This window comes from Phaenicophaeus curvirostris, chromosome 8 (genome assembly GCF_032191515.1).
Source record: "Phaenicophaeus curvirostris isolate KB17595 chromosome 8, BPBGC_Pcur_1.0, whole genome shotgun sequence".
Taxonomy (NCBI): Eukaryota; Metazoa; Chordata; class Aves; order Cuculiformes; family Cuculidae; genus Phaenicophaeus; species Phaenicophaeus curvirostris.
Window position 1 is genome coordinate 11,065,457 of NC_091399.1, and position 13,459 is coordinate 11,078,915.

The 13,459-nt window shown below is 44.6% G+C and overlaps 1 protein-coding gene across 11 annotated transcripts in view; it reads left to right on the forward strand.

Annotated features, from left to right (window-relative positions):
* Nucleotides 1-13,459, forward strand: part of PACS2 (phosphofurin acidic cluster sorting protein 2) — an 80,552-nt gene that overhangs the window by 47,987 nt on the left and 19,106 nt on the right. For 4 of the 11 annotated variants that reach the window (XM_069862446.1, XM_069862440.1, XM_069862441.1 and 1 more), the window contains exons 14-18: nt 269-373; nt 1,875-1,981; nt 2,718-2,872; nt 6,132-6,242; nt 8,264-8,372. In XM_069862446.1, coding sequence (XP_069718547.1) covers nt 269-373; nt 1,875-1,981; nt 2,718-2,872; nt 6,132-6,242; nt 8,264-8,372 — 587 coding nt within the window. Of the gene's footprint in view, nt 1-268; nt 374-1,874; nt 1,982-2,717; nt 2,873-6,131; nt 6,243-8,260; nt 8,373-10,063; nt 10,097-13,459 lie in introns of all 11 variants that reach the window. The other 7 variants (XM_069862435.1, XM_069862437.1, XM_069862445.1 and 4 more) reach the window with 5 other exon arrangements.

Below are 13,459 nucleotides of genomic sequence, written 5' to 3' on the forward strand. Positions count from 1 at the left end.
TGAAGTGATGTAAGTGAAAGTGCTTGGCAGGAGTAGTGGCTGACAAAACTAAGGTGGCTCATGTGTAAGAGCCTGCAGAATGCTGCAGTATTGAAGAAGCTGGTCCCGGCAGCCAGTGTGGCAGCTAGCACACCTTGGCTGCTGGAGTGACTGAGCACTGGCCAGCCATTCGCAGCCAGCTCTCAAGAACTGCAAGAGCTAAATCTGACGGTTTGACGATTAGAGCTGATATCTCCTCCTGTTCTCTTCTCTGTGTCTTTATTTCCAGATCCCCAGGAAAACGGTGTATGACCAGCTAAATCACATCCTGGTTTCTGATGACCAGCTGCCAGAAAACATTATTCTTGTCAATACTTCTGACTGGCAAGGCCAGGTAAAGGCAGGAAACGTTCCCCGAAGCACAGTTCTCCTTCACTGTTCCTCCTCAGGAATGGACAGGCCCTGAGCTCTACTGGTAACCAAGTAGGTTCTTCTGCTTGGTTGGAAGAACAGTGGTGGTGTGTGGGGGCCTGGCAGTATACTGAGTGTTCAGTGCCTACAAATTGGATTTTGTTTGACCAGGAGATGCTGTGGATCTCATAAAGCTTTGCCACCTGAGTCTTTCCACAGAGGTTTTTTCTCTTCAATGAAATGCCATCCCTTCTGGGTAGCAGCACATTGGGGATGGCTAGAGTCTTGCACTCGAGAGCCTACTTCTCAGCTGTGGTAGGCTGGAACAAAGGAAGCAAGGAGGACTGGCCTGTGGTTTGGGCTGACATTTCTAGGCACGGGTGATAAGCACAGGACAAAATATTTCAGGTCACCTCTGTTGCCTTGCACACATACTTGTGATTCCTTACTTGCAGGTATGTCACCCCATCTTTTCTGAGAGAGTGATAGGTGTGTTAAGGAGGTCACTGAGCAGTGCTTGCTTGTGGTGATGACATGGGGTGCTTTGTTAGGGGTTTGGAACAAATTTTGCTCCTTTGGGAACCTTAGTCTGAGAAAGCCATAAAATATATATGGAAGAGGACGAATGAACGTGCTGGCTGACTGTCACCTGTAGAACAGACTTGTTGTGTTGTCTGGTTTGGCTTTTGGCTTCTGGAAGAGCTAGGGTCTCGATGTCTGAGTGCAAAAATACCAGCTGAGCCACTGGTCCCAGTTTCTCTGTATTTGGAAGATGGAGAAATGCCTTCCAAAGACGGACAGAAAGCATTGTAGATTGTTTTCCAGTAGTTTTATCAGTATCAGAAGACAAAGATAGCACTAGCTGAGGTATATAGATTAGTGGTACAGAGTTTGAAAGTGAGAGGTGATTACTGAATCTCATCAATATTATGTCTGTGTGTACCAGAGGTGTGTGTTGGCTTGTTTCCTGTTAGCTGCATGGAGGGGAAGCAGTCCCTCATGAGGAGCATATGTGTTGGTAGCACCCTTCTCTTTTTTTAATTGCTTGACAGTGGGCAGAATATTGCATTTACTTAAGTCCTTTTGAAATCAGAGAGATGCAACTGCAGTTCCAGAAGCAGACAAGAAGACAGCATCTGCTCTTACCTGGTACTGTCTGCTAGGTGAATTGCGTTCTGCCACTGCCCTGCTTTCTATGGCCATAAAAACCCTGCTGTTCTAGAGCTGTCATTGCCATGTTTTTGCTCTAGTGTTGGTGTTTGTCAAGAAGGTGCAATGTTTCCATTTTTCTAGAAGAAGAGCTTTCCTTTGGCTGATGCACAAGGACAAAGTATTTGTAGAACAGCCATATTGCTTGCAACTCAGACATGCGGAGAATGCCCACGCTTTGTATGAGAATACCTGGGAGTCTGGGGAGGAAGGTTGTCTTCTTGTGACAAAGTGTACCAAAAAGGGGACTATAAAATGTTCTGTTCTCTCCTCAGTACCTGTCGGATGTCTTGCAAAAGCATACCTTGCCAGTGGTTTGCACATGCTCCTCGGCTGATATTCAGGCAGCTTTCAGCACTATTGTCTCCAGGATACAGAGATAGTAAGTTCTTACCTTGCTTGTGTTGTTTGTTGAGTCTCAGCCCTAAAAGCCCCTCAGCTCCTGTGCCCCAGTGCACAGGGAGTTTTCCATCCAATAGCTGAAAAATGCTTGTCCTTCCAATACTGCTCCATGATCTGCTCTCCTGAATTCAGAGAGCGAGTGGCTCTTCAGTACTCGCCAGCCAGGCAAAGTTGCTGCTGTTGCACCACGAAGTGGGGGTGGGGAGTGTTACAGGTCTCCTGTCATTGAGCTCAGTGACTTTAGAAGATTGTGCTTTGAAGGCTGTCTCATGAGTCAGATCTAATACCAAGTAAAGCATGCAAAACTAATAGGTAGGTTTTTAAATAGTTTTTGTTCACCACCCCAGGTAATTCCCAGATTAATTCCTCAGCTGCTCAAGGCATTCCTTTGATATACCTACTGAGGGCTGTGGGTACCTGAGTGTGCTCCCTGACACAGCGGTTAGTTGTAATATGTCCGAACTCCAAAAGTTGAGTCCAGCTGTTTAGATTATCAAAATGTGTGAAAGGAGGAGCAAGGAGACCATTTAAGAAAGTACTAAACAGTGTTGCAATTTATTGATAATATTTTGAGCTGCTGACAATCACTGTGATATTTCCTTGAGTACTGAATGAGCTCTCTTCTGCTGTGGGTGTTATTAACCATTTTTTTCAGTTGTTCTGAAGTAACCCATTGGAACCACAGTTATGAATATGTTTCCTCTTTTCCTGTCTAGCTGTAACTGCAATTCGCAGCCTCCAAACCCAATTAAAATTGCAGTGGCCGGAGCCCAGAATTACCTCAGTGCTGTTTTGAGGCTCTTTGTAGAGCAGCTGTCTCACAAAACCCCAGACTGGCTCGGCTACATGAGATTTTTGATCATCCCTCTAGGTAAATAAGGAACAATTTTTCTTCGTAGAAAAGTGAATGGGTTAAATGGAATGTATTCCCTCAGGGGAGGCCATCCTGGAAGCTTTGGCTGGGTGTATGGACGTTAAATGAGGCAAAGGTCATTCTGTTGTAGTATAGTGCAATGCTTGTGTTGCTGCTCCTGTGTGAATGAATGTTGGCTTTACACTCTTGATGCCAAAGTCTGCTTGTAAAGCTTTCATTTGAAGCGAGGGTTTGAGTACTCCTACCCCATACAGGGAGGCTCTTTAGATTTTTTTTTATTATTTTTTTTTATCATAGTGCAATGAATATATAGAATAATGTTCTGGAACCCTGGCTGAAATCTTAAATTTCCTGGGCACCATGTTTCCCAAAGCAATAACTGTTCTGGCCTTCCTGAGGCTGACACAGATGTTTATGGAGCAGGGGGGGGATTAAAATTTATTAAAGACTCTGAAACTGCTGAGTGTTTTAATTATTCAAATGATGTGTCTTTTTACCTTTCCTCAGTTCTTGTTGGGTCTTTCCCTCAGTTTTCCAGCACCCTATTGCTGCCTTTCCAGCATCTCAACAAGCCTGCCTGGCTGGAAGTTATGCAGCTTGGATGGCTTGTGTTGGGGGAAGTAGAGAGGACTAAGAATGTTGAGGGTGGTGATGTAGTCAGTAACTGGAGGAATGCTATTGCGGAGAAGACTGGGAAGTCCAGCAGTCACTGATGCTTGTTGGCAGGGGAACCTGGGCAATGTTAGTGTTGCAAAGGTGTGATGCCAGGATCCGATCCAGAACAAGTTTTGGCTTGTAGGCAACAGAAAACTACTTCTTGGTATTTGTGTGGTTTTCCAGGTTTGGGACCCACTGATGGCAGTTGCTGTAGGATTCAGAAGCTGCTGCCCAGCTCCATGAATAGTGGGGTGAAGCTGTCAGTTCAGTGATGGGGTTGCAGACTTCCAGTTAAAAAGGTGAAGGAAAAGAGCTGGATTGTCCTGTAAGGAAGGCATTTAGTTTCCAAAGCGGTTAGCAAGAAGAGTAGAGAGAGCCCTTAAGAGGGTAAAACCAAAAAAATTATTTCTTTAAGGTGAAATGTGCTTTGAATCAGAGTCTGTGTGACTGGGACTGGGTCCTCCCGTGCTGTCTCCTGGCCTCAAAAGAAGACTTTTCTGTCCTGCAGTCTTCATGATCTGAAAATATTCTCTCCCTGAAAGTGAAACAAAAGATTTAGCTGTTGTGGTTTTCAGTTGGCTTTTTAATCTTAATTTTTTTAAAAAAAAACCAAAAACACACAACAAAACTCAAACAAACAGTAAAGCACTGTGATAACAGAACTGCTTCAGAGCTGTGTATGCTTTTTTTAAATGTACTTTAAGTATAGAAACTTCTTAACAGGGTCTTTCTCAGAACTCTGCAGTATTTCCTGATCGGATCAAGTGCTTATTTCTGGCCAGCTTTCTGGCAGTTCATTAAAGTGATTGCGGAGCAACTTCTGTTTTCTGACAATAGAAGAAGCAAAGACGGGATAGTGACCGTGCCATAAATGTCTTTAGGGAAAAGACTATCTGCTGTTTGCAGCACCTTTGAAAGAGAAATGATGGAGTTTTTTCTAGGATGGTTTTACCTTAGGCCACAACTTCATACTACATTGACAGAAGAGTCAATGTACTGAGGTTTGAGAGATTCAGTCTTGCTTCATGCTCCTGATTCTATGGCTGAAAGACTACTTTGATGTCCAAACTTGTGTATAAACTGAAAAGGGGCAAATAAAATAGAAGAAAGGTTAGGGTTTATTTTGGCTATATGGAGTTTGTTAGTATTCTATTCGGCTCCTGTGCATAGACCTTCTTGGGAGACTTCACATTTAGTTTCAATTGCATTTGCCACGAGTGATGTGTTTTCACAGCATGCAGGAAGGTTTCTACAGTTCATGGTGCACAGCTGTTCCATGTGCGGTGTTTGAAACTCCACTGCAAAAGAAAAGATGAATCTGAAAGTAGCTGTGATCAGGAGTGTCCAGGAAGGAGGTTAGGCCTCAGTCTTTAATGTCACTGAGGGGAGCTCAGAGAGACCTTCTGCTGGAATTGCTCCTGGAAGTCAGGAAATTAACACTGTTTTGGAAGACTGAGAAAAGGCAGTGGGTTCTTTCCACCATGAGCCTTACTTGGAGTGTGGTGAGTACAGTTAGGCAGCTGGGGGCTTCTTGGAGAGAGTTGTCAGGTCACTGATTACCGGCTGATGACTCAACTGTTGCAGTCTCTGGAAGTGTGGCTTGATGTGAGAATTCGGTATGCAGGAAGAATAAAAATAAGCTGATTAAGAGGAAGTCCGAGGCCACTTCATGGTGAATTATAAATGTACAGGACTCATGCTGAGCATGACTGGCAAGTGTAGTTCTGGCACACCTCTTCTCCTGTTTTGAAAGACTGGAGAGGCAGTTGCAAGAGCAGGTTGTCTGGTTTGAGGACACATGTGGCCTAAAATGAAGCTGCCAAATTTTTGTCACCTCTCAGGACATAGTTTGTCACTTAAATGCCTTCCCTCTCCTGCTCAGTAGAAGTATGAAGTCGTATCTCCATCCAGGGCTGCAAGCTGGAGGCTGGACACACTAACTTCCTGCAAGGACATCTTCCTATCCTCATAAAGGGGCCATAAGGTTTAGCTAGAGGGAGCAGAAACCTGATGCATGTGCCAGCATTCGCTGGGGACTGAAATCCTTGGACTCTGCCTTCTGTCTTTAATTGTAGTCTATCTAGTGAACTTATAGCCTTTCTCCACCAATTCAACAAGCCTCCCTGGGTGTTTTCTCAGTATTACTAAACAGCTGTGGTGTGCAAACTGCATTTGGAGGAAAGGGTCCGGCTGCACAGCGGTGCAGCCTGTGGGCAGGAAGGGCTGCTGGGAAAGCTGCTTGCAAAACTGAGAGACCGAGATGGTGAGCCATAGAGCCTCTGTGTCTTCCAAATCATTTATTTCCTCAGCAGTTTCCTAGTCCTGTTTTCTTTGGCCTTTTAAAATTTCATTTGGCAGGGGACAAGGAGGAGGTGTTACTGAAAGCTATCTGTGGTATTGGAGCAGTCTCTCTGCTGGGAAGTCTATTTGCATGTTCTTGTAGAGATAAGCTGGACTAAATGACTTGGTTATGTTGACGAAATTTATTTTTGAGGTGTCTAGTGCAGTTTTGACTTTGGAATTTAATTCGTTACAGATAAAGGCACATTTGTGTTCAGTGCTTGGAAGAGAAACTATCATGTTTTCCTTTCTTTCTTAGGCTCTCATCCAGTGGCCAAGTATCTGGGATCTGTAGATTATAGATACAACAACTTCTTCCAAGATCTAGCCTGGAGAGATCTGTTCAACAAACTTGAAGCACAGACTGCTGGTAAGACCATGTGTCTGTCTGGCCTGTGTGGAATAAAAGGCTCAAATGAGTAATTTTAGCAAAGGTCAAGTAAATACAAGAGGAAGCAGACAAATGTTTTTGTTCCTCTTTTCCCCTCACTCCACCACATTCCCTTTTCAGATGCTGACCTTTGTATGTCCTCCGTGTGGTGGGTTGCAAACAGTTGTTGGCTCCCAGAGGCACTAGCTGCCTCTGAGTCATGCTGGTTTTACCTAGCACTCAGCTTGTTCCTTGGTGTAGAGGTCTCGCTAACAAGTTCAGTACATGGCTTTCTTTGGCCCTTCAAAAACTGTCCAGCCTAAAAGATTTGGAATGCTGGAAAACCTCAGAAGACTAACGTCTATTAGTTGTGTGTGACAATTACCTTGATGCTTCTGAAATCTGCTGGCAGGATCTTTCTCATTTAAAAAAGGGGTTTTTTCTTCACCAGTGTTGTATCATGTGGGAGCTGCTCCAGGTCAAATCAGCAAGTTCCTGTTCTGATCTAAGCTGGTTCTAGGCCTGGATAAAGCCTTATTGTGTGTTAAATTACTGATTTGCTTAAAATAATGCTTAGAGTTTTTTCCGTCTGTTCCTTCATTAATAGAAAGAAACAGGAGAAAGGAGGATTTGCATCTGACATTCGGGGCTACAGGAAGGCTTGAGACTTGACTGAGGAGTGATGCTTTCATGGCAGCATATTCCATACTGAAATTTCACAAGATGGAAAAAACTTTTGAGCACCATGAGGGTAGGAAGGTTGTAGTGTAGCTCTCCTGTTGGAATTGCAGAGCCTGCGGCTCCCAGCATGCTCCTGGAAGTCCTTTAGCTGTGAATGGAAGGGAGACCAAGCTCTTCACAGGTGATTGTTCAGAGCCTTTTCCAGCAGATAGGTGCTTGGCCTGACAAGGCTCTGGGCAGCCTGTTCTGAAGGTGAAGTTAGCCCTGCTTGGAGCAGGAGGCTGGACTGGAGATCTTCTTGTTTGCCACTCAACCTATGCTTTTCCTTGTTTCTAATCTCATGGAAGAACAAGTGTTTGAAACTGATTTCTTTTAATTTTTTTTGCTGCACTTGAGAATGCAGCCAAATGCCAATACCAACTTGGGTTTTGTGTCTGCATTAGGAATACTTCATTAGCTATAGAAGTCCAGCTCGACAGCCCTATCTGTTCTTTAGTTAGTTGTATGCTGCAGCCCTTATTTATTTGCCTACGTGCTATGAGGAAAATGCAGCCCCATTTTTGTGCAGTCCAGACCTCATAGATTCTCTTGTTTTATCTGGCAAAGGCTCATAGGTCTTCACAATTCACTGTTAAAATACTAAGAGTCAGTGTTAAAATGCCCGTTAGAGTATGGGAGTGCCTGGCAAAAGTCACTTGTGTTCCCTCAGTCTCACAGTTGAGGCTTTTTGCTTGAAACCAAAGAAATCTGGAAGGCATTTTGAACATGTCTTCCTGTCATCTTGAATCAGTGTCACAGATCTGAGGCATACTTGCTGCTACACATGTGATCTTTGTGCTCTTCGTACTCTCGTGTGGCTCTCTGTCTTTTCAGTTAACTCAGCATGGCCATGAGTTCCTTAAGAAATCGGGTAACTCAGATGCTGGTGTGAGCGGAGCAGCTTGCCAAGGCCCTGGAAGAGATGGCTAGGCATGCTCTTCAGCAGATTCCTACAGTCCAGGTGCAGAAAAGTTTAAAGCTGACACGGGGCAAGTTCACTTTTCCAAAGAAAAGCATTTTAACTAATCTAAAATAACTGTACTACTTCAGTCAGTAATGCTGTGTACACCTATCTGGATATCTAGTATGCCTTCCTAATGTTTTTACCTTGATGCTCTCATAGGATGTTTGGTTTTGGTCAAACAGCTTTACAGGGCACTGGAGGAGGCTGCAGAGCTTCCTTTGGAGTTCAAATGCATCTGTCTGGGTGCTGTCAGATGCTTGGCTGAGCAAATGAAGGACTGTGCTGGTGATTGTCTGAGAAGTCACGTAAACTGTTTTCTCTCTTTGTTCTACAGCAGTTCCAGAAGCGCCTGATGTTGTCTCCCGGATAACGCAATATATAGCAGGGGCAAACTGTGCACACCAGTTGCCCATTGCTGAAGCAATGCTGACATACAAGCAGAAGAGGTAAGTACCTAACGTAATACTGGTTTTACAGAGTCAGCATTAGGTTGAAGGCAAAGTACTTTTCTCATATTGTGTGCCAGCACTCTTAAAAATCACTAGGAACTGCAAACATCTTCGGAACCTTACTGTATACTGCCATCCAGTGATGGGTCCCAGTCATAGAATGGTTAATCTGTAACAGTGTGGTTCCTTTAAGGGCAGGGGTTTCTTTGAAGAAAGAAGAAGTAGGGGCTGGACAGATGATATTTGCTTAGATTTTGGAGGTCTCTTACCATGGAGTCTCTCTTTTACCACCGAGACCTTAGGTATGTAAGACTGGACTCCGGCATTCCCCCCACAAAGTATCTTCCATGAGACTTGGACTTTTAGCACCAGAGTTGAGGGAACTGAAACCCATTGGTTTTGGAGTGTAAATAGAAGAGTTTATTGCCTGGAAGTTGCAGCTACCAGAACTGCTGGGGAGGGCCGATATTCACCAGGTTTTATTTCAGCCTCTCTTAAGGGATAAGCAACCTGTAGGAGGCAGGACTGGAGTCCAAAAGCAGGATTCAGAAGTATGTAGAACCTTATGTGGCTGTGGTCTGGGAAGAAGTGTCTGTCAAGGTAGACATATGTTGTTTCTGAGGCACTGAGAACAATGGACTACAACTCTCGCATCCCAGTACTTTCTCAGAGCAGGACAAACACTCACCTCATTATTTTTCTCAGTTAGGGACTAGCAATCTCCTATGAGGCATGGATAATGTTAATTGTTTGTTACTACCCTTCCCACATTATATCCGATCTCTTGTTGGTCCATTAACATCCCTCATAGGTACCTCCCTTTATAAGAACTGGAAGGGATTAAAGTTGTGCGTGGAGTCAGAGTTTTTTTCCCTCTTTTTGGAAATGCTTATTGCGTTGCCTTGCTGTCCCTGTCTGCTCCATGTTACTTTGCAGAAATGAGTCAGTAAAATTTAGCCCATTCTTCATACTCTCCTAGGGAAAATATTTCCAGATAGACTATCCCATTAAAAGAGTGCACTCTCTTCGTGTATTTGTGAACTTCTGTAATGTTGACCTGACAAAGGTGAAGTCTGGAGAGCTGCAGGGTTCTTGACGCTCTTGGCTTCAATCATTTTTGTCATTAACACACATCTAATAATTTTGGGTTTCTAATGTACTCAGGAAAGTCAGTGTGTACTCTGGAAAACATCTGAATGATATTTCAGCAATATGTGTGCTTAGCCCTTCCAGCACTGTGCATGATCACTTTACCAAGCTGATCTGATCCATTTGGGTTTTAGAACCTTTATACTTGGTGGTGCCATGCCTGAGGCTGTTGGAAGTTTAGACTCTGCAGAAGATTACTTGGAAGAGAGATTGCCGAGACTTTTAGTCTGACTCATGGCATAGTCTGTAGTCTCTTTTCTCTGTTGTGTCTGCTTGAAAATAACTTCTACTTTCAGCTAAGTACCCCATGAGCAAACTGGAGAGTGTGTTTGAGGAACAAGCTCTCCTGTGGAGTGATGGGCAGTTACCTTCCCATGTGGCTTTGTTTAGAAATGAAGCACTCTGACACTGGCAGTGACAGGGAGTTGTGAAAAACAACACAGAAATGGTGTTTCTGTTAGCACTATCTAGGTGAATGCATCACTTTGTTGTAAGTATAATAACGTATTTATATTTTTCTTTGGTTGCTTTCTGAAAAGGAAAAAGAGCTTTCATTTTGATTTTGCAATAAGGTATTGGTTCCTTTTAGGTTCCCTCTCTCCATTCTCCTATATCTTTTTCCCTGATGAACTGGTCTTTTGTGCCTTGTTTAACAGTTGCTGCAGGTCTGGGATGCACAGTTTGTTAAATTCTCCTTGCTGCTTTGAAACTATGGCATCTGTAGGCAAAATGTATTGTTAAAAATGACTGCACTGCCTTTGGACCACACATAGGGGTTCCCAGGGTGTAGACTGAGTGGGAATTAAGGAGTTATTCAAAGAGTAGCTTTGAGCAGTAAAACACTGAGAAGGTAGGGTTTTTTCCTTCCCTACTTCCTAGCTTAATCTCTGCTGTTTGCTCACAGACACCAGAGGATATAGTGTAGCTCCAAAAGGATCAGGGTTGAGCAAAGGCATTTCAGTTCCTGTCTGTTGGAAGAAAGGTGCTGTAAATGGCACTTAATGGCTCAGGGTGGGATTTAGCTGTTTAGTGTCCAAGCGCAGACCAGCATATCTTTGTCTGGTTATCAAAAAATTGAGGACTAGTCTTTTACTGGCAGGCTATCCCACATGTCTGGGACCTCTCTGAGCCTAAGAAAGAGGAGACAGATATATGCTAGCAGGGAAGTTGACCTCACAAAGCTGCCTCCAAGACCCCCTTGCTCTGCAGGGTCTCCTGCTTTGAATCATGTGGTTATTGGACATTTTTCATTTTGTCCTTGGTTCACAAAGTTCCTGCAGCTTCACCTCCCTTGATGCCTGTGGTAAATAGCTTCTCCAAGGCAGACTTTTCAAGGCCGTGGTCTGTGTAGAAGCAGCAGCGCTACCCACAAATTCATTGCAAGACAAATCTCCCAGTATCCTAGCATCTGCTCTGTTAAACAAGCCCTAGCAGTCCAAAGAAAGCCAAGCCAGAAAGCCAGACTGTAGGACGTAGCTGTATGCAATAAGCTGCTTTATAACTTTATTGCTAGCTACCCCTGTTTTGACTTACCTCCACTCTCCTCCCTGTCCCCGTGTTCTGTTTGTCATGGCAATAGGTTGGTGCATGTTCTGCCTGTGATGGACTGCAGTGGTGCGAAAGCTTTGTCCCGTTCTTTTGGAGCATCTGCTGACCTTACCTGAAATCTGGGGGCCTGCCAACGAAGAAGGGGTTCAGGAAGGAAATTAATTGCCATTTCAACTCCTCTTCCTTATGCTGGGTGACTGGCTTTGTCTGTGAGCACTAGGGGAATTATGGTTACTGAATTGTCAAGAAACACTGCAGACCAGGCAACATCTGGAGAGCTGAAACCATGGTGGCAGAGGTGGGCCTCTCACTGGGAAGGGTGTGCCATCAATGTTGATACCTCTCTGCATTGCTTTCTTGAACGAAACCCTGCAGTATTTGAGGTCTAGGACTCAACAGACGCTCATTCCCAGTGTAGCAGGATTGCTGATCAGTTCTGTGAACCTGGGTTGGTATCAGATACTGTAATTCAGTGTCCAGCTCATGCCATGTGGCTTCTGGATAGCCCTTGCATGAATCTTGGAAGAAGCTTAACTGTTGGAATTGCTCACTTGTCAGGGCAAGGGTTGGGTAACTTCCTGCCTAAATACCCATTTACCGAAAGCTCTTCACTCTCTTGTGTTGTAGAGCTCTTCCCCAACTCTTGCTCCCTGGAGCACAAATGCCTTGGGTTGGAGGGTGTGAGCCAGTGTGGGTTCTTGGGCAAGAAGAAGCAGGGGTAATGCTATTCTGCCTGCTGCATGTCTGACTCCCTGCAGGGCAGTGGCCTGGTGGAGTCCAGGTCCTTTCTCAGTGCTGCTTCTAAAACACCCTGCAGCAGTTGCTTAACATGAACGCAGCTGGTGAAGATGAACCAGGCCCCTCTTCTGGTTCAGCTGTACTTGTGTCACCTGGCTGGTGGCTGCATGAACCTCCTTGTGAAGCCCGTGGAAATGTGTCAGGAGTTTACTTGCACCCCTCAGGCAGAGGAAAGTCAAGGCTCAAGAACTGTGCCAGATGTCTTGTTGAGTGTGCCCAGCGCACTATAGGAATGTGAAGGGTGCTGGATGAGAGAAGCAGAGAGGCAGCTCATCTAATGTGTTGTGGGGACCTGGAGTTGCTTTATCCATTTGTTTGGCTTGACTGCCAGATGCTTGGTGGAACAGGGATAGTGTTAGCCAGCAGAGAGCTACAGCAGAGAGCTATCCTGCCCAGTGGGAAGGATAGATGCGTCACACCAAAGATGAACCTTAGGGAGTTGCTGGTGGTGCCTGGCCTGAATTCACACAGGGGCCTGCTAGTCCTTCAGCCATAAAAGCTCCCTCTTTCCTGTTTGCCTCCTGCAGGACATGCTTGGAATAAGGGTAGTGCCTGAGAAGTCACAGGTGTATGGCTGCATTGGAATCTGGTTTAGGTTGCTTAAATTGTAAAAGAAATCTTATTAAAAGGCTAATAACCAGCATAACTTCTCCAAGTGATTACTCGTTCCCTGTTACTGTAATATCCAAGTGCTTTGCACCTTAGCTTGTTTTTTAACTTGGAAGTGAAAGAGATTATTTCTTACTTTTGTCAGCTGAGTGACTCCTAGTGATGTAGCTTCTTCACGTTTTCTAAGGGTTCTAAAGCATATAAATTTGGCTATATGACTTTGTTCCTTTGGACTTAATTTCTTGGGGTAGGGAGGGAGCCTACAATCTATTTCTGAACAGTTTGACTTGGAAGGACTGATTGCAGGTGGATGGATTTTGCCCATGCAAAAATAGTAAGTAGACAACTCCCTATTCCAGATGAAGTTTTCCTCTCTATGTAGTCTCTCTGCAGAAGTCTAGGGTTTGTGGTTCTTTGTTGGGTGTCCCAACCTCCCCAGAATTACAGAGGTGAAGTATCAGTAACGCTGTTAAAAATCACAAATGAGGATCAGGTCTGACTCTAAATTATAGCTGAGATAGCAGGGCTTTCAGAAGCCCTGTCAGTTAAAACCAGTGCCTTGGACATTGCTACAGGGGTAAAACCTCTGCAGCCTGGGAATTTGTGTAGCCCAGGTAATAAGCAGGAGCTGCCTTTCCCGGGACAAGTTATGTGGTAGTTGCAGAGCTTTGCACAGGAGTAGAAGAGGCCTTTGCCAAGGTGAGAGGATTTTGGATGAATAGGACCCAAGGGACAAGAATTAAGAGCGTGAAAGAGGGAGTGGAGAACAAGCACAGTCGTCTTATCACTCCTTCCATCCATGTGAAGAACAGCTGTTCTGATAAGCTGCATTTTTGGAGGCACACATGCAAGATTCAAGTTCCCAAGAGGACTTGTGACAAGGCTAGCCTAGCTGAGCTGAAATCTAGCTGGACTGCTTCAGGAATGGCCTGTGCATTCTTGTGAGTTTTGATAAATGGTGACTGAAGCAACTGATTTAT